A 21,994-nucleotide genomic window follows, 5' to 3' on the forward strand; every position below is an offset into this window, starting at 1 on the left:
CAAAGCATCTAGGTTGGGGTATTTTTTTCAACTAAAACCTTGACCAAACATATATATACAAAATCAAAAATTATTTATTTATTCACATAAAGAGCAAAACAAAGGATTAAATTATATACATATATGTGTTTGAATTAAGAGACAATTAATAAACAAACCTGATAGCTGGCGAAAATAACTGCATATTGCCGCCTTATATCAAAAGTTGGGATTACAACGTTAGTCAATATGTCATGCAAATGTTTGTCTCCTAGTTTTTCCTTCAACAATTTATGTAAATACTTCTCATTATATTTGGGTCCTCCTAAAAGTTTGAAATAATGTGTGATGTTAAAGATGAGAGAGCTATTGTACAAGTAATATCGTATGCATACGAAAGATACACAGTAGAACAATGTGATCTCTCTGTCAACAATGAACTACACCTAGATTGGGGGAAGATTTTAGGGCAGTGTTTTAGATAAAAAGGGATGATATCTTTAGTAGTATATAAGGGACGATTATTTTCATTTGGGGTAGTAAGCATGGTCGCCACAAGGCCACATGTGCTCGTCCCTGCAACTACATGAAAATAATCTGCGAGCCTTGCATGCTTAAAAGAAAAGGTTTAATCCCTCTTATTCCACCTCCATCAATACTAAGAACAGTGATGAGACTTCCGTTAGTGGGAGAATGAAGGGATGATCATGTTTTATCCATGGGTGAGAGATTGAAGACAAGACAATGCACAAGGCTTAATCTAGCAACGAAAACTGAGAGAGAGATTAATTTGAGGTTTCAAGAATCTAAAGAGGAAAGGTTTGCAAATTATGGAATTAACCTTGAGTTGTGGAGTGTATACAGAGGTTTTTCCCTTCTCCGATCAGGTAATTTTAGTTTCCATTTTTATTCAAGGCTGTATTTACTTTCCTTTTTAGATAGTCCTATTGTGATTAATACTTCTTTCCTATATTGTTAATTTGTTGGGATTCCTGGTTTATGTTCGCAGTGATCACATAAATCTTCCTACACAGACACAAGTTTCTGTTTTCTAAATAGGATTGCATTCTTTCTTGCAGCATTCTCATCCTCGATCTTGGACTTCGAAATTTCATTCCCGTTCTCATTATTCTCTGGTTCTCCTCCTCCAGAATTACGACTCACTTCACTCTTCATACAATTCCCACCATCAAGAACCGAATTTTGATCGCACCCTCCAAGCGAACTGATCTTCCCCTTCTCTTCCTCAATAGAACAACTCAAATTTTCTGATATTTCACACTCCTTCTCCACACAACCAATTGGCACAGACCCATCGGCAGTCTATTCAGACCCACAACCAATTGGGTCATACTCATACACATTAAGAATTTTCCTTTGGCCTTCACCGCCATTTGCCTCTCCAATAGACTCTTCTTCAACCACCGCAACCTTGACCTCCCCTGTTTCTGCCATATCAGGGTTTGGTATATTCTTAAACCAGACTCAAAATCCAATAACGAATCTGCAAACGTCAAGTCTCTGGGATCAACAGGGGCAGGTGGGTCCTTCGAATTCTTGGTCTTTGAAGCTTGATGGAGGTCTTCGAGGGCTAGTTCAGGGATGAGGCCTGCTATTTGAGAACGCAGACAGGAAGAATTTGCGTTGAAGAATGAGATAAATGAAATTCTATGGGTGCTAATAGCAAGCCAATATAAATAGTTAGGATCTTGCTTTGATTTTAGAATTTGAAACTGTGTTGGTTTTGTTGTTTTTTTTTTTGGCGGGAAGAGAGGGAAGAGAAAATGGGAAAGGGAGAGATTGAAACTTTGACACAACTTTTAAAATCAATGAGATAGATATAATTATGAGTTTATCTCTCGTGAAGTAACTTGACTAGTCATGCTATGAGAAAGAAAAAGACATGATTATGCAACCAATTGCATGTAAGATTCTCTCAATAACTTAGCATATATGAAGGTTTTTATAGCCAAAGGTGCGATCACAGGGTCCCCAAATTTTTGTTTACATTGATACATTGAGCATTCTCCACTGCAATTCAAAAACGTTTCATTTTCTTAAAACAAAAAACAAAACAAAAAAAGAAATAAGACCCCTTGCAAGCATGGATAGGCGACAGGGCCGTAGACTACATGGCACGGATGGTCCAAATTAACATGCATTGCACATGATTTAAACTAACACCAACAGCAAATATAATAATTTATTCCAGTTATTTTTCAGAATAAGAGGGTCCAAACTAAACCCAGGGTTACCATCTGCCAACCAGAAAATCTAAAACCAACTATGAATTTCCGGTCAATCAGCACCGAAAAATACAGTAGATAGTTCATGTATGATTTACAAAGAAGTTACTAATCTCCATTGAAAGTTGTGACAATATTTCACAAAACCTTGAAATATTATTCAGAGTCTGAATCATGTCTCCTCTTCTCCTTGTGTTTCTTGTGTTTCCTTCTCTCATCTGAGGAATGCTGTTTTCCATGCTTTTCGCGCTTTTCATGTCTCTCATGCTTCTCCCGCTTTCTCTCTTCACGCCTCCTTTTCTTTCGACTGCTTTCATCATCTAATTCCTCTTTATTTTTTTCTTTTGGTGGTGAATCAGGCACAGCCATGTTTCCCATTTCAGGTGGAACATCCTTGACTGTAGATGGAAGGGAACTTGACTCATCCCAAGGACAAGGTGCTCTGCAGTGAGATCAAGACGAAATTTTGAATTATTGGGCAAAACAGATCAAGAAGAATTAAGCTACGCAAAGAAAAAGACAACGGAAGGCAAAACATAAAGTACAAAACACATACCAACCAAAAACAAAAAGAAGACTACACATCAGGCTGGTGATATGAACATAAATTTACTACCAATAAACGTAAATTGTAAATCGTTATATATAAAACATGTTTTTATCATCATATATCAATACTACCTTCCCATGGTAAGGCTTGTCCTCAAAAATTAGTTTTAGGGCCGAGCTTATGACATCAGCTATCACCGTGTTTATGACCCAGATAATAACAAGTCTTAAATAATGCAATCTACAAAGTTGAATCCCAAAAGTCTTAAATAAGATGTGTTTTGTTGGTTCCATCTCCTGTTGTGTTTCGCCCACGTTAATATACTCATCCCAACTGCAGAGTAAGCCACATGACAGTCTTTGAACACAACCATTCCTTTCTCATGATCTCATGTTGGCCCCTTGGAGTCCCTTTCCTAATATTTTCTATATCATAAGTTGATTTCATTGCCATTGTTTTTTTGTACATATGAAACGTGAATGTTTATTAAAAATAAAACAGTATAACAAAAGTGAACATGAAGTCCACTTCTATAAGAAAACTAAACATGCAAACTGCACCAACACCTCAGTCCTAGGGGAGGGAGAACACCAAAACAAGAACAGAATTCCAGAGAGCTACAAAACAGATGCTTTCCAGTCTGACAAAATGACAGAAAAAGATAAACTCCCTGAACTCTGAAACTACAGATGCCCACTCAACATATTCTCAAAAACCATTCTGTTCCTTTCAACCCATAGAACCCAGAAAATAGCCATCATAGCACATCTCCCCAGAACTACACCCCTTTTCTTTCCACCAAAAAATCTAAACTTCTCACATAATAGCACGTTACACGACACGGGGATGGACCAGCATAAACCTTTCTCCTTGATTAACTGAAACAACAAAGAAGAAGCTGCTGGACAGTGCAGCAACAAGTGATCCATACTTTCCAAGGCCTTTCTTTCCAAGGCATTTCTGCACATAACACACAAGTGGGGAGACAAGGAAATGGAGGGTTGCCTTCTCTGAACCATATCACAAGTTTTGATCTTCCTATGAGAAATTAACCAAGCTACCAGTCGTACCTTGGGAGGCACTTTGGCTTTCCAAATAACAAAGGAGGGAGCAAAAATAGAGAAAGCAGGGTTATCCAAAAGATGCTTTGAGAATGATTTACAAGTGAAAATGCTCGAAGACTCCAATATCCAAACTCTCCTATTTTCTTCATGAGGAACAACCAAGTGAAAATTGACGGCAACGACAACAACTCTCTCCCTTTAGAATTATCTGTCCATGGGCATCAACTTGAATCTCTAGCCACAATTTTGGGATCCCAGCCACTCTCAGATAAGCTATACTTATTTTTTTATTACATCATATCAAAGTGTAGTTGTCTTTGTCTGGAATACCCACAGCCACTTCCCAAGCAAAGATTCATGTCTCTTTACTACATTACCCAACCATAAACCTCCTTTTTCTTTGGTTTGAGACACAACTTCCCATCTCACCAAATGGTTCTTCCCTTCCTCTACAAGGAATTTTAAAAAGAGACCAACAGTAACTTAAGAAACTGCTCAACACCGATTAGATTAAAATCATCCTTTTCCCTCTTGACAAACAAGGCCTTACTCCAGCCCTCTAACCTTCTTTCCACTTTTTCCACTACTGGGCACCAAAAATTGGCTGCTCTTGGATTCACTCCAAGAGGCAACCCCAAATACTTTAGAGGCCAGCTTCCCACCTTACAGTCCAAGACCTTTGCCAACTCCTAAATCTCCATTTATTGAGTGTGAATACCTGCAATTGAGCACTGGGCTCTATTGATTTTTAACCCGGACATGGCATAAAAACTTCAATCACCATGTTATGTGGGGTCATCGCAATGGTATTTTATTTGTTAGCGAATATTTTTTTTTATCAACTATTTTTTCAGGTGAATGGATATTAGAGAGCTCGTAGATTGTGGTGTGGTTAGTTTTGGGTGTGGTGTTCTGGTAGTGGTGGGCATTTAACCCGCCAAACTACCAACCCAATCTGCTTGGTCTGGGTTGTAGGTGCTATTTTAGAGCTCTCCAAATTGCTGATCCGGTGGACATCTTATCCAAATTGTTCAATTTTCTTTAAAACACTCAGAAAACGATTGTTATGAAAACCGTGCAATGTATTCTCTCTCTCTTTTCTTTTCTTTTTTGGTATAGTAAACAGAATAATTGCATTAACAGAAATGGAGAGTACAATCAAAGTGGATCATCATTCAGCAAGAAATACACCTCCCAACCTATACTAGACAAAACATCAAAGCCAGCAACAACAATATTACTAGATTTAGATAGAGCTAGTACTACATACAAAAAAAAGGAAGAAGCCAAGGCACCACTTAAACATTAATTATTTTCACTTTCAGTTTAGTTACATACCTTGAAAAACCAAGACCATGTACACGTGCTGCTTCAGCGTGCCCTTCACCTAAGTCCTCTGCAGTAGAGCCTCGCTTCACAAGTTCTGAAAACTCATGCTTATCAAGCCGATTACCTTGACCTCGGCTTGCACGCTTAGGAGCTAAGCCAAGTGCCTCCCTCATAGCCTGCTCCTCCTCGTCCTTAATTCTTTTAATCTCCTCTTTTGCAGCCTCCATTTCTGCATTCTGAGTTTTTTTGTCTTTCGTATACCAGTGTAGATCTTTACCTGTTGAACCAATATAACGAACAGTTGTAAACATCTTTACCAATAAATGAACAATTGTAAAATCTTTGCACACAAAACTTACAAGTGGATGAAAGGAAAAAGGAAAAAGGCAAAAAATCCTTTAAACAAACAAAAACAAACAACACTACATAAAAATCAGTATGTACGCTAACTTTGCTAGTAGCTGTCTAACCAGATAAACACTTTAATTTCTAGAGATTAGACCCTTGTGTAAAAGAAATTAAAAGCAGACATTTAAAAGACTCCATGACTTCTTTATTTTGGACAAAAGAGGCTTCTCATACATTTCACCCATGGCAGTGGATTATCCTTACAAAATAAGGAAATGCATCAATCCCTTTTATAAATGATAATTCAAGCATCATTTGTAGAGTTAAGTGCCAGTAGAATACAAACTTAAGATACTGTGCAAGAACAAAATTCCCAAAAGCACTACATTCGAACCAAATCCAATCATGTCATACAACATAAAAATTTGGCAGACAAGAAGAGACTCATAACTACCGTCTATACCCAAAATTATGTCAGCAATGCTCTTTGCAACGCTTAGGGAAACTGAATTTTGTCTTTCATCAGTAGGTTCCAAAGAAATGTTAACAAATTTGAATGTGTGCCGACTTGATATGTATTGGCCCAATTTCCAGTAGTGTGAATAATTAGTGATCCAAAAATATGGAAAGGTCAATACTTGTGACATGGTTCAAAGAATGAGACCAAATTATTGCCAGTGATACAAGAATTGCAAGGGCATTACAGAGTTCATTGCCGTTGTTCCTTCCTCTAAAGAAAAAAGGTAGGAACAGGGACAATTGGCAACAACAGAAACAAAGACAACGGCAAAACAAAACAAAGTAAAGAACAAAAAATATCTGAGTAACATTGGGTTGGAAAGGGCATCTTAGTCTTTTCAATGTAACAATTAGCTAGGTTTATAATTTTTTAAAAATGGCCATCTTCATTAAATGTATGATGGGTGGGCTATTTGTTTATAAAAAATTTAAAAAAAATCCAAACCACTTGCAACTTCAAACTAAATTAAAATTTTCATGTGAAATGGTCAAAATAAACGAATTATAGCAATTTGAACAAACAAGATGTCTCACCTTTTTGCCATCTTCCAACAGGTGCCTTGATACTGTGACCAAGATAATTTTCTCGATGTTTATCAACCTTCACATCATCCCAACTAAATTCTGTACATCAAAGGAGAAGCATAAAGTTCATTAGACATAAAAAGATTATTAAGCCTCCAAGCATAAGGATGCACCTAAATGTACGAGCACTATGTTCATTGACCATGTCGATGAGGTTTACAAACAAATATGTGATGGAGATCATATAGAGGCATCTACTGGGGGTTTGTTTATGTTATTAAGAATTACATACATTTTTTTCCATTTTGGGATCTTCCTACTATTTAGAGTACACATAATTTTCAATTGCGATCTCTTTAACTAGTAGGGTTTATGTCGCTACTATTATCAGGGTTTCACTGTAGGTTTTATTGGCTTGTTGTGATTCAACTTCCTATTATACAAGAGGCCTTACTCCAAGCTAATTGAGTGGAGTTGAACATTGAATGTTGAACATTAAAATCCTATTGCCCCCATGTTTTGTTTTTCTTCTCTACCTTCCTTTCTTACTTCCCCTGTTTTTCTGATCCCTAAATTCCCTTTCTGTCCCACATCAGATGTTCAAGTTTTTCCATGCACCTCTCTAGAATAGACGAACAACTTTCTCACCAAGTCACTAAATTCATGATTTCTACTAACGACCAAATGGTTAGCTACGAATAGGATTTTAGAAGCAATTATTTGTAAGCATTAATCAGAGGAAATTATCGGTAAAAGAACTAAAAAGTTAACTATACACTTCTGTGTATCCCATCGGTGGGAATTTTTTTTTGAAAGTAAATAAAATTCCCTCCCTGCCTACATGAATCTCAACAAAAACCTAATCTTTGAGTTGCAATTCTACCATAATGTTCACTATTTTCCCTGAAGCAAATGAAAGAAAAGAATCTCTCTAGAGAGAGAGCGCTTACGATCTCGACCACCACGAACACCGCCTCTAGTGGGATGATACATATTTGATATGTCTACAGACAATCCTTATGCGACTGTGTTCAGCAATCAGCAGGAGCTTCCTTTCTCTAGTTGTTTGGCGATGGATCTTTCGGAAGACGCTATTCTGTCAATAGCAATCAACACAACATCAGCATGTCCCAATATGAGCAACAGACAAAAAGAAAATGAAACAGAAAATCCAGTCCAAATCATGAGGCTATCCACGAAACAATAGCAGAAGGAATAGAAAATTCCAAGGAAAAACAAAAAATAAAGCATCCCCATTAAATTGCAACAATCCAAACAGAAAATTAGGTTAAATCAAGAAGCAAAGTAAGACAGCAAAACCCAATTGAGTAGAAATAAAATCAAACCCATGAAGAAAGTTAATCGACAAAAATCACAACCACTATTTCAAAAAGGACGCCACAAACAAACCTAAGGGCATAGCCATATCAAAGCTCACCACGGCAGAAAAATAATTTCATATAACCAACATTGAAGCGCCAATAGGATACTCAATTCAGAGAAACACGCCCAAAAATTGGATCCCAAGAACAAAACCTTCAATTTCTGTGCAAAATCGCAGGGATTGAGAAATCCATATAGCAATCAACAGGAACCCAAAAAAACAAAGCGAAAAAAATCCTTACCTTGGCAACAAACCACTCGATGCTTGGGCAACCCAGCAACCAAGCTCAGGTAAAATAATTGAAACTCAAATACACAAGGATAAATTGAAGAAAGTTGAGAGATTATTTATTTTTTTATTTTTTGAGAGAGAGAGAGTCGGAGGTGGTGGCGCGAGATGCAGATGAGAGCCCACAAAGCACTACGTACATTAGCCTAATCAGTCCGTTGCACTTGTTTTGAATTTGATCCAACGGCTGTGAATTGATGACCTGATGACCGGATATCAATTCTGTGCCAGGGACCAGGGAGCTTCTTAATCAACAGCCGTTGGATTTAATCCAACAATATACAGCAGTCTAAAACAACAAACTCAACTAAATAAAAAATACACTCTTATTTTTTGGTTGGATTCTCTTTCTTAATTCTTAAATAAATAAAATCAAAAATAAAAAACCAATTGAAAGAGCCTAGTACTTTTTAAATCCGATTCTTTTTTTTTTCTCTTTTCTGGTAAATAATTTTCAGCGCTTCGCCCAAAAGAAAAAAAAAAAATTAATGCAATTTTTTAGAAAGGAAACTTCTATTATTTTCTCGGTTTCTTCCAGACATTTCTTCAACTTCATCCCTTCCAATTCCAAACTATCCTATGTGCCATTGTTTTCTCTACAAAGAGTTTTCGAAATTTTTTTTTCTTTTCTTCATAATCTCTTATCCATGGTCATAACTCACTCCCTTCTTTCAAGCTTGGCAACAACTCTTCTATTTTTAATCTCACTAGGTTTTATTTGAGAAATAAAAAAACAGAAATCTTTGCACACTGCAATAAACCAGAATTACATACTAACTCAATTTAAGACTTTTTTTTTTTGGATTTTCAATTTATAACTTAACTACTTAACACTAACAGAAAAAGGAAAAAAAAAAACGAAACACAACTTAAAACTAAAAAGAGATGCAACGATTTAAAAGCAAACAAACGATTAAACGAAACTAAATGAAACAAGCAATTGAAACTATCAAGTCAGGGAAGGAATAGGAAGTAAAAGGACATCACTTCAGATTTCTAAGGTTATTCGGCTTCCAAATTTTAATGAGCACTAGGGTTTTAGACTAACCACTAATTCGCTTGTCCAAATTCTAAGATGTATTGACGATTCCGTACCTAAGTCCTTCTCAGGGCACTTATGAAGGAAATCTTGTTCGTCAGAAATCAAAGCCACAATGTTTAAGCTTTGATTTGTGATAGTTTAATTCTGGTGGGTAGACTCATTCGAACTACAAGCACAAGGGTAAAAGAGAAATATTGTCTATTGCAACTCTGCAGGACTCTTTCATCTATCCAAGTTAGTATTTTGTAATTCATTATATTGATGTATTGATTTAATTATATATAGAGAATATATTTTGTATTGTTTTTATTCTGTTATTTGGTTATATTCTGATTGTTCTCCAACATAGCTTTGAGGTTGGAAGTCACCTGTATGGCCGATTAGGCCCGATTTGGATTGGTCGTTTTTCGGTTTGAAATGTTCAGCTTTACTGGGAATTACGCTAATCTATTGATATATGGTATGCTACATATCAATATTTGCAACAAGAAATGAATCCCAATTTTAGGATGACCGACCCTTTTCATCCAATCCATATGATGTCCTTTTCAGGAGCCATAGGAAATGCATCCCATCAGTAGGTATGAGAGGATTAATGTCAAGGACAAATGATTGATTTACCCATTCCAAGAAAGACTCTCTCTCATCTGAATATTTGGTTTTTAAATTTCCCTTCTAGTGTTTGTCTCAAAGCTCTATATATACACGGAATATTGATCTTTGCATCTTTTTATTTTGTCATTGAAAATAAAAACGCTGATGTTGTATGATAGGATTAAAGTGAGAATGGGAAATAAGTCACTCAAAAAATAGATTGAATATGGGAGTTTGGTGTAAATTATGAAAACAAAACATCAAAATGAATGCTAACTGTAAAGCAACAAACTTGTTTAATGAATTAAGATTCTTTCAAATGTTTGCTCGAGTTGATGTCTGAATAAAATATGGATGTAGCAGCAATTAAAATAGCTGAAAATAAGGCTGCAACAAAAGTGAAAATGGATACAATTCCAGCATGCACCTTCATCCCAGAAGGTATTTTCCAGACAACTGTACCATATGTTAATTTAGAACCAGTAATCTCTGACACCTTATATAAACAGCTTTCATCATGTGACTTTCCCTCAACACTGCAACGCATGAACAAATCAGGTACACCAAACTTGACTTCCCAATAGCCGTTTTCATTAAGAGGCTGCACCCAGAAAAGCAAAGGTAAAATGATACAAAATAAAGAATATAGCAGCTGGTTCTCTCTACGCAAAAGAATGATATTCCCGATAAAGTTAAAAACAAAAACAGTGTCCAATGCACACACAAAGGCTCTTCTCGGATTTCAATCATGAGAAAATGCCAACCGGTCTCTGTATATACCAGTGGACGTAGTCCTCGTCAAGTATGCATGAATAATAATCTATTTGTTTACATATCCCTATTTCAAACCATATATGCAATGCTGAATGAATATGGGGCTAGCATAGATGAAAAAAATCTTCCAAACTATAAATAACTAAGGGAAACCAGACACAGTTACAGTTCCACACATAACCTTTTCACTTACTGGATATCGTGCATGTAATGGAATCTCTACGTTGATGTTAAACTCTTCAGCGTGTCTCAGAAAGAGATTATGACCAATATCCATGTGAACTTCGACAGCAGAACGATTGGAAAGAAATGAAGGAGACTCTAAATTGGTATCTCCAAATACAGCGATATTGCTATATACTGCATTACATGGAAAAATTCAATTACAAGAAACAAAATCAGTGCAATATCTCTGGATAGCAGGTTATGGGTAATATTTTGTTTTCATTTGAGGGGGAAGAGGGGGAAGAAGAAGAGGAGAAACAAGAAGGATAGATACCACCACGCTGAAGGAGATGTTGAAGCTCAAATGGATCTGCAAATACCCCAGATGGCAGTCTCTCAATGATTATGACCTCACAATGGTGAAATGGTAACTCAGATATGGACTCTGGTTTGATATTAACTCTGATGGATGAAGTGAGATGACGATGAGAACCATGGCCTATCAGATTCCGATGCAAAATTGAGAGTTTTAGCACAAGACTCAGATCATGGGGAAGCACCTCACACATACCAAAAGGAAGTTCTCGTCCTATAAAATCTTGGAAATCTGAATCTAACAAGTTTTCATATTTTTCATAATAAGATTGCATAATATACTTCTTGAAACTACAAAAGGCACTGATCTTTGAGTCACTATCATCATAGTTTGGATCACAGCTTCCCACCTGAAAAATTAAAAGATATGTTTGACAGATCAAAATCTTTAAAGTAATCTTACAGAAGGAAGATCAAGTCGACAATATATGATAGTGTAAACTTTCTGTCAATTATGAAAACAAGTGCTTACTTATCAAAAGAAAAAACCATAAACTAACAAAATTAAAAAATAAAATTAAATGAGGGAGAAAAAAAGAATTAGTCTCTCTTTAGGTATTTATAATAGGTATTTCCAGCCAAAGAGGAAAATATGTATTCATCTAGAAAAAAATACTTATAAGGTGAAGAATTTTGTATCATAAACTTAATGAACTTGTTAGACCCAAGTGCAGTTTTCATGTTGTTGAACTTTCATTGCTTTTACTTCAACCAATTTCCATTATTCATGACATCCCAGAATTCCATAATATAAATTAGTGTTGTTGACATCAAAATTCATGACCTTATTTTATAATTTGTAAAGAGAGTAATTTTCTTTGTTCAACATTTTGGCTTGTTTTGTTAGATTGTGAATCGGGGCTGTTGAGTAGGTGGAAACATGTGTGAACGTGCAGTCTTGATTCACAATCAAACAACGTAACATGCCAGATATCCAGCAAAAAAGATTGTTATTATTATTTAGGATATATCATTGATGATGCAACTGGAAAACAGCTTAAAATGCTTCAGAATTACAGTTTTAGCAGCATACCTAAGTTCCCAATGATGAGTTATGCTAATTTGCTGAAATCAATTAGTTGTTCTGGTTATAACAGGAAGGTAATTATTCAAACGGGGTTCAGGTTGCATTCAGTACTTGGGATCAAGCAGGCTATACCAAACTATCGTTCATGTACTTTGATTGTGGAAGCTAAACAAGAAACTAGTGAGCTGAATGCACATGCCCTTAACTGATAATCCTAATTGCTAATGCAGAAATGCTATCATTTCAAAGATTGCCAGATCGCAATCAAACACAATCCGCCTTATGCTGATACAAAGGCTCTAACAAACTCTTAAATAGTGGAGCCTTTGAGAGAAGAGAGCTTCCAAATTGATGGCATTGGGCATATGGCAAGTCAGGCACTCTATGCAGAGAAGAAGCATTCATTGCAAATAACAGATTGGAGCAGAAGATGATATGGATTAAAGTTGATGAATAGGAGCTTTCATGTAACTATGATGATCAGTGTAAAACAATCTCTAGAAATTGGATTCAAACTAGGGATTAAACGTCTACTTTCTTGTCTGAAATATGAACATACCACCAAAACAAGATGTGGAAGTTCTTTCATTAGTTCATCTTTTGTTTTATATATATCTTTTTGGAGTAGTGAATTTAAGTTCATAATGGCTCCGAATCTTTGAGCAGCTGGAAAAGAGGCAATGTGAATTGATTTTATCAAGGCTTCCAAATTCTATAACTATGGACCATATCCAGATTATAACTGAGTGACAACCTGTTTTAGGGACGAGAAGAAGGAGAAAGAAAAGAAATAGAAGATCAGCATTTCGGCATGTAGGGTTATGCATACCATGAAGATCTGTAGCATGTAGTCGCAATGAAACAAGAAATTAGAAGGACTTAAAGTTTCTGCATGAGGGGTTGCGCGCGCATACACACACACCATGAACTATAAGAGGTACTCCCCCAATTATAACTCAAGCTATGAACCATTGTCAATTGCAATGTTTCTGTCCTACCAAATGGTCTTTCAGCACCCCAACCAAAGAAAAAAAAAAGGACAAAACAAAAGCATGTTTATTCTATGCATAACTCACCCAAGGCCAGAACTTTATGAGATCTGCTAACCACACAATCAATATCACGTCATTAGACACCAAAGTGGGATTTCTAAAACTATCAAGAAGCTTTCTAAATATGAGTGGCAAAACAGCCCACAAAATGCGTGGCAGATCATGCTTTATTTGTACATAATAAGAAAATGACCAATTGCAACCCTTGAACAAGAAAATGGAAACAACTGCAATGCAATAACATCATAGATATTATATTATATATATATACATAGGTAAAACTTGAAGGAAAAGAGAAACAAAAAGCACTGACCTCGCTTAAAACTGCAGAAGAATGGATGCAAAAACCAATGCCAGAGAAGAATACCAAGACAAGTCCAACGAACAAGGAATTGGGCAGGCGAAGAGGCCTCTGAGTTTCCATAACAAAAATAGCAAGCAACTCAAACAGAATGCTCAAGGGTGCAAGCAACGACCTTGAAACAAAATGGTTTTCAGTTTCAAGAAGAAACTTTGCATCTATGAATTCATTAACCTAATTTCAATTTCAATTTTGCGATTGGGAAAGAAAAATGAATCTGTTAAAGCTCTACTTATGCAGCAGATCTTCTAAGTAATCGGTTGAAAAAACAAAAAAGGCCTCGGCTGGTTGAAGAAGTAATTAAGGCTTAGTTTTAAGGGCGAAAGTGTAATTTAGGGAGTCAAACATTGGATAAAGATTAAAACTTTTGGAAGAGAGAGCCAAAAACTGATAAACCCAAATTCGAAAGTGTATTGAAAGTTAGGAATTTTCCTGGTGTGAGTCTGAGAAACAGAATTTTCCAGGAAAATAAGAATTGAAGAAGGAAGAAGAGAGATGAGTAGTTCATCACCAGCACATTCTTCAATATCAACAACAGCAATAGCTGGAGAAAGAGGAGAACGAAATGGCAGCAGCAATCCTGCTTTGTCTACGGACGACTTCCTCTTCCCCATTGATCTGATTTCTATTCAAGATCGCAAAGAAGAGGCAATGCTTGGTTTGTTTCTTTAACCATTGCTTGCTTTTATTTTATTTTTGGTGGTGATTATTGTTGTTAGTGTATATCTATGTTATTGCATTTTTGCATTTTTGGTAATGGATAAAAGTGGGTTTCAGAGAGCTTCTAGTGATAATTGTGTGGGGATGTTTGGAGAGATGCTTTTATTCTCTGATGGGTGGCTTAAACTTTTATCAATTAAATTTTTTTATGGCAAGTTTTGGAACAATGACAAATGTTTTATGAACTTACTTTTCTTTACAGTTGGTTTTAGTTGTGTAAGTCTTAAAATACCTGACTGGGTTAAATTTTCATGTAAAAATCATTTTTTGTTTTGTTCTTGTGAATGGAGAGTAAGAAATCAATCAACTCAAATAGACCAAGCAAGCACCTATTTTAGACAAACATTAAGATTTGATAAATGAGTACTATAGAATGCCTTTTCTTATGCTTCTGTGGCTACCAATGCATATTCTTTATCTGAAATGAGTGTTTATTTTCTAAATTGCAGTTATAAAATCTGATCTGATGGACGCACTTAACAAGGTGGTTAAATCTCTTGATGAAGATAATTGGATCTTTGAAGGACCACGCCACCGTATCAACCCTATATCAAGAAAAGGTTAGTTTAAACCCCTACTACCTTTGGTTGAAGATAATTGGATGTTTGGATGTTGAATTTTATCATGCCTTGTGTTCCTGGGTTTGTGTCATTGGTATGAAACTCTTGAACTATTTTGAAGAACAAAATAAAACAGTAATGCTCGTTTTTTCTTTTCTTATTGGATCTGTGGTCTATAGTTTTCGGTGCATTTTCTGCCTGCCTGATACAAAAGTCATAGTCCAAGATGTTTGACACTACATTTCATTCCTGATGCTTCAAACTATAGTTGGTTTCTGGTGACATGCTAGCACCACAGTAGTTAAGAAGACTCCTGAAACCGTAGTTAAGACTTAAGAGTACTGTAGATATCTATATCAGGTTTGTAGGGCTGGTAACTCATGGAAGATCATACTTCTCCTAGTTTCTAAAAGGTTCAAAACTAGAGCTTAAATGTAATGACAACTTGGACAAAAATACAGTTAATCTACATATGCATTGATGTTCTTGCCTTAGGCTATGTAGGATTCTATTCCCACTCAGTTTATTGAAGCTGTAGCAAACAGGTAAGTATTACAATGTTGATCAGAATATTAGTAGTGGAGATTGCACTTCCATCTACCCTGGTGGAGTTTCTTATATTTGTCACTCTTTATATATTCGGACTGGAGCGGTTTTGTTGGTTTCAGAACCACACAACATTCAACTAACCCACTTGATCACACTCCTAAGTATATAACTGAAACAAACCCATAGGATACTGAGAATCTGAACCAACCTGAGAGACTTCAACACCGTTCAAAAATAACTACGCCATGTAAGGTCATCTTTAACTCCTTCCTGAGGGGTTGTAAGGCAGTGGCTCTAGTTTTTTTGTTTTTGTTATTTTCGACTCCGTGGAGTCTTCCTTTTCCTTCTTGTATTGTTTTGGCGGATTCCTTATCCTCCTTTTTCTCAATACAATGTCTCTACTAAAATTATAAATCAAAAAAATCTGAAGCAACCTGGTCAGTTGGACCCAGTTATTTGAACACCCCTAGTATAAGGAGTAAAGAATTTGCATTACCTGCATTGGATGATTATGCGTGCAGCTTTTGATGAAGAAAATTATCCTAGTATATGGCTTACTGTTTGCATACAGCATGCCTAGTTAATTTTTTTCTATTGAGTATTATGCCCACATCCACGTGCGATATAAATTAATTTGGTAGAAAATGACCTGAATGCATTAGTACCAATTTGTGCTTGTTGATGGAATAAATGTTTTTTTATTAAAGAAAATGTAAGACATTGTAACGTTTTAAGTATTTTGTACCATTTCGTGGTTCATAATGAGATGTTTTATAGAAATTATCAATTTTCTTTACAAATTACGATGAATCACTACTGTTTTTAATTCTTGGTGTTTCCCATAAACTTAAAAGATGCATAAACTTAAAAGATGCTTTTAGTATTAGGTTACAGATGCTTTGGATTATATTATTATTTTCTGGTTTTGTTTTTCCTGGTTCTGTTATTAGTCTATGCTGTTTAAGTGGTTTCCTCTTTGGTTTCTACTAGTTTTAGGTGAACTGGTTATGCATGTTTGTTGGATTCCCCAAAATTAGGAATTTCCAAGAACAATCATTTTCACACACAGTTCCTGTTCCTGCACCAAGTTTGTGCTTCTAAGTCCTAAACAGAATGCCACCTAGGGATAGTTGAAAGGTCTTTGTTCATGCTGTTAGAAGATTTTGCTTGACAACAAAATTTGAGGAGGCGGGGCGGGGGAGTTGTTAACATGTTATGATGGTGTTATTTGAGTTTATGAGCACTTATAAAGCTGACTAGTTACAACTTGAAATAAAATAAATTGAAGATATACTCTCAAATCTTTCCCATCATAGTTTTCTTCACCCTTCTGAGATACTCAAACTAAATAGAAGTTAGACGAGATGGCATCCGTTGTTCTGCAAGAAGAGGAGATAATGAAAATCCATAAGACACGGGGTGCCCATTAGCATTTCTTTTGAAATGTGAGCAGGTAGTGAACCACAACAAACAACTTGGGAGAAAGCATGGTATGCCATAAAAGAATGCTTAGTCATAGAAGCATAAGCAAGGCATAAGTCCACACAGTGGTGAAGCTACTGTGTTATATGTCCTCGTGTAGGAAATTTGTTTGGCTACAATAGCATGTAAATTACAACAGCTTTGACAGAATTCTTCCTGTGTTTTTATTGATTTGTTTAAATTTTCTTCGTAATGGAAATAAATCCGTTGCTCGGCCTTCTAACGCTTTTGAACTCATGCCATTATCTTCATACTGGTCTCACTTTCACTCGTCAGTTTTTGTATTGTGACATTAAATAGTTGATTACTTGCTGTTATTTTCTCTTACTCAGGCGGTTTTCTCCAGAAGCATATGGAAATTTCAAATAATTGGAATTTAGCCCCACCAAAATGATTTTCAGCTAGGAAGGATAATGTATTTGTTGTATTTGTATGATGTTATGATGTAGAAGCAGCATGTTGATATGAATTTCTGGATTTGCTGCTTTGGCACAAGATTGACAAGCATTTGGTTCTGTCTCAGTTTGATTTAACATCCATAAAATAGCGTGCATTGCAACTTCTCTCTCTCTCTCCTCCCAAAATATCACTTGTATTAAAAAAAACATAAAAAAAAAAAAAAAGAAATGTTGTGGCTGAAGGAAAAACTTCATGCATGTTTGGTGGGGTGGTTTCGGACTCAACCCTTCATAGAAGCCAATGGAAAGCAGAGAATTTCGACAAAGCCTTGGTGTTATATGTAGAAACAGATAGCAGATTTATGATTGTTGCCGTTGTTTTATGTGAACTAGAGTCTCCTTTAGTAGGTCTTGGGTGGGGCGGTCCCTCGTGCGATGACTTCTTGCAAGAAGGGAACCCTGCATGATTGAGAGTAGTGCACTGGGTGACGTGTTCAGACCGCCCACCCCAAAACCTTTGAGCCGTGAGATAACGTGAGGTTGTTGGGGGAGTCTGCAATCGGAACTCGCTCCTCTGAGACTAAATCAAAATAGGCTAGAATGCTTCTATCGATAGAGTATGGAATCGTGATGGAACTTTGTTTCCGGCCAATCAACAATATATGGACTGGCTGGCTGAGGTCTGTGTAGTAGATTGTAGACCATCGGTGGGGTGATCATGTTGGATTGGTCGTATGTCCCAAGATCAACACAAATAACATCATATTAAGTTGAGCAAGTGTATTCTGGACTATGACAATGGCAGTTCAATAGTCTTCCATAATCTATTGTATTATTTGTTGGAAAACAAAAAACAAAAAACGTAGACAATCATGCGCAAAGCAAACAAGCCACAATTTTCTTTTACCTTAATTCCAGGTTCTCCCCCATCTTTAAAAGAAAATGTCAGTGGTAAAAGACATAGTTTTAGGTGTTTCTAAAAATTTACCCTTCTTTTTTTTTTTTTTTGAACTTTCAAAAGAAGGTAAAAGAGAAGTAGAAAAAAGAAGATAAAAGAGAATGTAGCTCGCTTTTAAAAATAGGATAAAATTATTTAAAACCTTAGAAAATCTAGTGGAAGGAAAGATAAGAGAAGAAAAGAAGAATAAGAAGGAAATGAACTAATAAAGCAAGCAAAGCAATTAAACATAATCAACCAAGTCGTCAGTGGAAGAGCAGCAAGTTTTATTGACAAAAGGGTGGTCAAGAAGCTCATCAACAGTTGCTCTCTTCCTCCAATCCTTCTCCACACATCTCCAAATGAAACTCCGAAATTCCGGGGATGCCGTCTCCGGCATCTCCACCTCCTCTCCAAAGCATATCACACACATTAAAGTTGCCCAATCTGGTTTCTGCTCAGGAGTAATCAGTGGGAAATGACCCATGTGACATTGCAACGCCACCAATCCAAGTGACCACACATCACCGGCAAACCCATCCGCATTATCACCGCCCCACCGCTCTGGATCAAACCTTTCGGGGCTCATGTAAGCGTAAGTGCCCATGTAGGAGTCGCACGCCTCACGGGCACCTGCCACAACATGGCTCACCCCGAAATCTGCAATTTTCACTTGGCCTCTACCATTTATGAGCAGGTTTGAGGGCTTTATGTCCCTATGCACTATCTGCATGGCATGCAGATAGTGCAGTCCTTGAAGGACACGCTTTGCCACGCTAGAGATTACGTGCTCAGGCAATCTCTGGCGTGCTCGCAGCACATCGAGCAGCGAGCCTCCTTCCATATACTCCATCACAAAACACAAATCACCCCCACCATCATTGTGATCACTAGTACTACTCATGAAGCCATTATTGTCAAAAACCCCATGGCATCTAATGACATAGGGTGAGTCCACTAGCTTAAGGATCTCCGCCTCACGGGCCGCTTGTTGCAAGATACCGGTGCCATTGTGGTCGAAACGGAGGACTTTCAACGCGTAAATGGTTGAGGTTTTCATGTGACACACTTTATAAACAGTGCCGCCATTGCCATGTCCAAGAACTTCCAGTTTCTCAAGGTCAGAGAGGTTTTCCACATTGGCTGGAGAGTCAGGAGTAGAAGTAGGAGCAGTAGTCCTCTGCTGCCTGAAATGATCAGCTGCTACCGGAGTAACATCCGGTGGCAGTGGGGAGAGCCTTAGTGCTTGTTGGTGCCTTCTCTCTCTCACCAGTGTCATTTACACTGATAATCAATGAGCACACATGCACACACTCTTCCTTGATCCTCCTTTGTTTTACACTGGATGAGAAATAATTAATCGTGCTAACAAATCTACTCAAATCAGTCAATCTGACCCTCGTGCGTTTAACTACAATATTTGTTGCTTTCAAACTCATAGCAGGGCTGACAAGTGGCCTAGGCTATCCCAAAATTAACGGGCAGCTGAAGTTTATCTCATCTGCACCTGTAAAACGTGGTTAGTTTTGAGGTGAAATTACTTATATCGACACGTATGCTTTTCTTGTTATACTAGCATCTTGGCACATGCTCACTCACGCACGTCTCAATCGGCTTTTTTTTGGTTGTCAAAGACCTTTTTTTTCATAATTAATATATAATTTTATACAGTCCTAATCTCTTGGACTACAGGGGTCCAAGAGATTTGTGGTCACTCACCGTTGGATGTAAATTCAACGGTTCACTCACTCTTGCACTCATTTTAAGAAACTTTTTTGAACCATTGGATTAATATCCAACGATAGGTGACCACAATCTCTTGGACTCCTGTGGTCCAAGAGATCGGTAATCTTTTATTCTTTTATATATTGGTGGAGAGGTGGAGGTAACTCCCACATTGTTAGTGAGTTTTGTGTTTGTTATTTTTAATTTCTTTTTAATTTTTGTTTTTTAAATGATAAGTATTTTACCACTTTATCCTCATTATATTAAATTGTAAATTTTTGCTCATCACTTTAATTCAAGATATACGTGTACTCTCACCACTCTTCCCAAAAGGTGACATATGTATGAATTTAACTATAATTAACTCTTTATTTTTTTATTTGTTTGATGACATTATTATGAGAGAGAAATAATGTTTTAATAAAAAATTTCCTGATTTACCCTTATTCTATTAATTAACCCAACAAACTTTCTATTTTTATTGATTAATTTAATTTAAAAAATAAATAAAAACAATGGAAACTAAAAAGGCATACTTTCTTATTCCAATAAAAGCACAGAAGTCCCTTCAATTGAGAATTTATAATTTATGGATTATCCACAATTTGGGTGCTCATATTTGAAGACTTAACAGCTCCAAGAGTGCACTGCCTATTAATTCCAGACTTCCTTCCTTTGTTCAAGCAAAAATATGTATCATCTATGCTGCAATTTTTTTTTTTTTAGTACTTTGTATTGCTTTTTTTTTATTTTTTTATTTTTTATACTTTAGTGATTGCTTTGCTTTATTTAGTTTTTTGAGTATCATAGCCAAATTTGAATTTAACAATTCATGTCCTTCATTAAGATTGGGACGCCAACAGTTTCATAGGAAGTGGAAGACTCTAAATATTAAGGGGGCGTTTGGTACCTTATTTAAATAAGGAACTCAAAAACTTTGATTTTTCTTAAAAACAAGGAGTTCTTAAATCTATTTTTAAGATTCAAAAACTTGTTTGGTATGCAACTTAAAAACTGTTTTCAAATCTTAAAATTTTGAAAACTTGTGGGTTGTTAGAGAAAAAAATGAAAAAATAAATATTTTTTATTTTAAATAATTATGGTGTTTTTTAGTTGTTCTTGAGTTTGAGTTTTTAAAAATAGGGCTACCAAACAGGTTTTCTTTGCTTTGGACTCAAATTCTGTTTTTGAATTTTGAAAGTTGGATTCAAGTTGAATACCAAATAGTCCCTAAGTTTCTTTCATAATTCTTTATGGATGTAGCATTCATTGAATATATATATATTTTTTCTTTTGTGCATCATTGAATATCAAGTAATATAATACATATGCAGGCACAGACTGCTAGTGTCCTCATGGACCATTAAGAGGATGAATTTCATGTTACATATTCCAATGATAAAGAATCTCTTGATTACTTAGATTCTGATTCTGAAAGTCTTGATCCCTTGGATCATACAGAGAAAATTGAAGAGCTTACAAGAAAATTTGGTGACATTCCAACACTTGGCATGAGTTTTGATAATGAACATGAGGCATATTAATATTACAATTCATATGCTAGAGGTGTTGGATTTAGTGCGAGAAAGCTTAGAGTAAATAAGGGCAAGAATGACGTAATACATAAAAGAGAATTTTGTTGTTCTTGTGAAGGTTTCTATAGAAAAAGACAACTCCAAAGAAGAAAAGAGAGCAAAGAAGATTTGGATGTAAGACAATGCTTGGGATCAAACTTAATTGAGATGGAAAATATGTTGTGAAAATTTTTGTAGCTGAACATCATGATCTTCTGTATGGATTTCCAACTGCTTCTAGTGTTCAAGGATTCCAAATCACCTACTTGGATACCGAGCTATACATCCAATGTTGTCCAATTACTTGTTTATACATCCACAGGTTTGTTATCTTAATTTATTAATTCACTACACATATAGTTTTCTATATTTTTTGTTTTGTTTTAGTTTCATTAGTATTATTTTTTATTGTTTGATTAAATTAACG

General features: G+C 36.1%; 4 protein-coding genes across 7 annotated transcripts; 1 reads left to right on the forward strand and 3 right to left on the reverse strand.

Moving 5' to 3' along the window:
* Nucleotides 2,122–8,423, reverse strand: LOC18775883 (multiple myeloma tumor-associated protein 2 homolog). Of its 3 annotated transcripts, none has more exons than XM_020564435.1 (6): nucleotides 8,186–8,423; nucleotides 7,999–8,105; nucleotides 7,511–7,656; nucleotides 6,570–6,659; nucleotides 5,178–5,445; nucleotides 2,122–2,667 (listed from the first exon to the last, which is right to left on the reverse strand). In XM_020564435.1, the coding sequence occupies exons 3-6, from the start codon at nucleotides 7,551–7,553 to the stop codon at nucleotides 2,382–2,384; spliced, it is 687 nt and encodes a 228-aa protein (XP_020420024.1). In that variant the 5' UTR covers nucleotides 7,554–7,656; nucleotides 7,999–8,105; nucleotides 8,186–8,423; the 3' UTR covers nucleotides 2,122–2,381. The 3 variants fall into 3 exon arrangements, with proteins under 3 accessions (XP_020420024.1, XP_020420025.1, XP_007209562.1); XM_020564436.1 differs by having other exon boundaries at nucleotides 7,971–8,105; XM_007209500.2 differs by lacking the exon at nucleotides 7,999–8,105.
* LOC18776414 (phosphatidylinositol-glycan biosynthesis class X protein) lies at nucleotides 10,138–14,038 on the reverse strand. 2 transcript variants are annotated; one of them, XM_007209297.2, is made up of 4 exons: nucleotides 13,575–14,038; nucleotides 11,142–11,532; nucleotides 10,836–11,002; nucleotides 10,138–10,469 (listed from the first exon to the last, which is right to left on the reverse strand). In XM_007209297.2, exons 1-4 carry the CDS (start codon nucleotides 13,683–13,685, stop codon nucleotides 10,173–10,175), a joined length of 966 nt encoding a protein of 321 aa, XP_007209359.1. In that variant the 5' UTR covers nucleotides 13,686–14,038; the 3' UTR covers nucleotides 10,138–10,172. The 2 variants fall into 2 exon arrangements, with proteins under 2 accessions (XP_007209359.1, XP_020419996.1); XM_020564407.1 differs by having other exon boundaries at nucleotides 10,146–10,404; nucleotides 13,575–13,907.
* Nucleotides 14,019–17,492, forward strand: LOC18776223. The gene is made up of 3 exons (XM_007210520.2): nucleotides 14,019–14,280; nucleotides 14,792–14,902; nucleotides 17,266–17,492. Exons 1-3 carry the CDS (start codon nucleotides 14,118–14,120, stop codon nucleotides 17,325–17,327), a joined length of 336 nt encoding a protein of 111 aa, XP_007210582.2. The 5' UTR covers nucleotides 14,019–14,117; the 3' UTR covers nucleotides 17,328–17,492.
* On the reverse strand, nucleotides 17,848–19,547 carry LOC18777391 (mitogen-activated protein kinase kinase 10). Its single transcript, XM_007210159.2, has one exon. The coding sequence runs from the start codon at nucleotides 19,545–19,547 to the stop codon at nucleotides 18,513–18,515; it is 1,035 nt and encodes a 344-aa protein (XP_007210221.1). The 3' UTR covers nucleotides 17,848–18,512.

This window comes from Prunus persica, chromosome G5 (assembly GCF_000346465.2).
Source record: "Prunus persica cultivar Lovell chromosome G5, Prunus_persica_NCBIv2, whole genome shotgun sequence".
Classification (NCBI taxonomy): domain Eukaryota; kingdom Viridiplantae; phylum Streptophyta; class Magnoliopsida; order Rosales; family Rosaceae; genus Prunus; species Prunus persica.

Bases quoted from the DNA above. Each gene is read 5' to 3' on its own strand.
- LOC18776414 (XM_007209297.2), bottom strand. From the start codon at position 13,685: ATGGAAACTCAGAGGCCTCTTCGCCTGCCCAATTCCTTGTTCGTTGGA. The intron at 11,003-11,141 runs GTATCTATCCTT...CATGTAATGCAG, and splicing joins ACATCTCCTTCAGCGTGGTG to TATATAGCAATATCGCTGTA. The intron at 10,470-10,835 runs GTAAGTGAAAAG...TTCTGGGTGCAG, and splicing joins CATTACATGCACGATATCCA to CCTCTTAATGAAAACGGCTA.
- LOC18775883 (XM_007209500.2), bottom strand. From the start codon at position 7,553: ATGTATCATCCCACTAGAGGCGGTGTTCGTGGTGGTCGAGATC. The intron at 6,660-7,510 runs GTAAGCGCTCTC...TTTGATGTACAG, and splicing joins TGTTCGTGGTGGTCGAGATC to AATTTAGTTGGGATGATGTG. The intron at 2,668-5,177 runs GTATGTAACTAA...ATCTCACTGCAG, and splicing joins CATGGTCTTGGTTTTTCAAG to AGCACCTTGTCCTTGGGATG.
- LOC18777391 (XM_007210159.2), bottom strand. From the start codon at position 19,547: ATGACACTGGTGAGAGAGAGAAGGCACCAACAAGCACTAAGGCTCTCC.
- LOC18776223 (XM_007210520.2), top strand. From the start codon at position 14,118: ATGAGTAGTTCATCACCAGCACATTCTTCAATATCAACAACAGCAATA. The intron at 14,281-14,791 runs GTTTGTTTCTTT...TCTAAATTGCAG, and splicing joins CAAAGAAGAGGCAATGCTTG to TTATAAAATCTGATCTGATG. The intron at 14,903-17,265 runs GTTAGTTTAAAC...TCTCTTACTCAG, and splicing joins CAACCCTATATCAAGAAAAG to GCGGTTTTCTCCAGAAGCAT.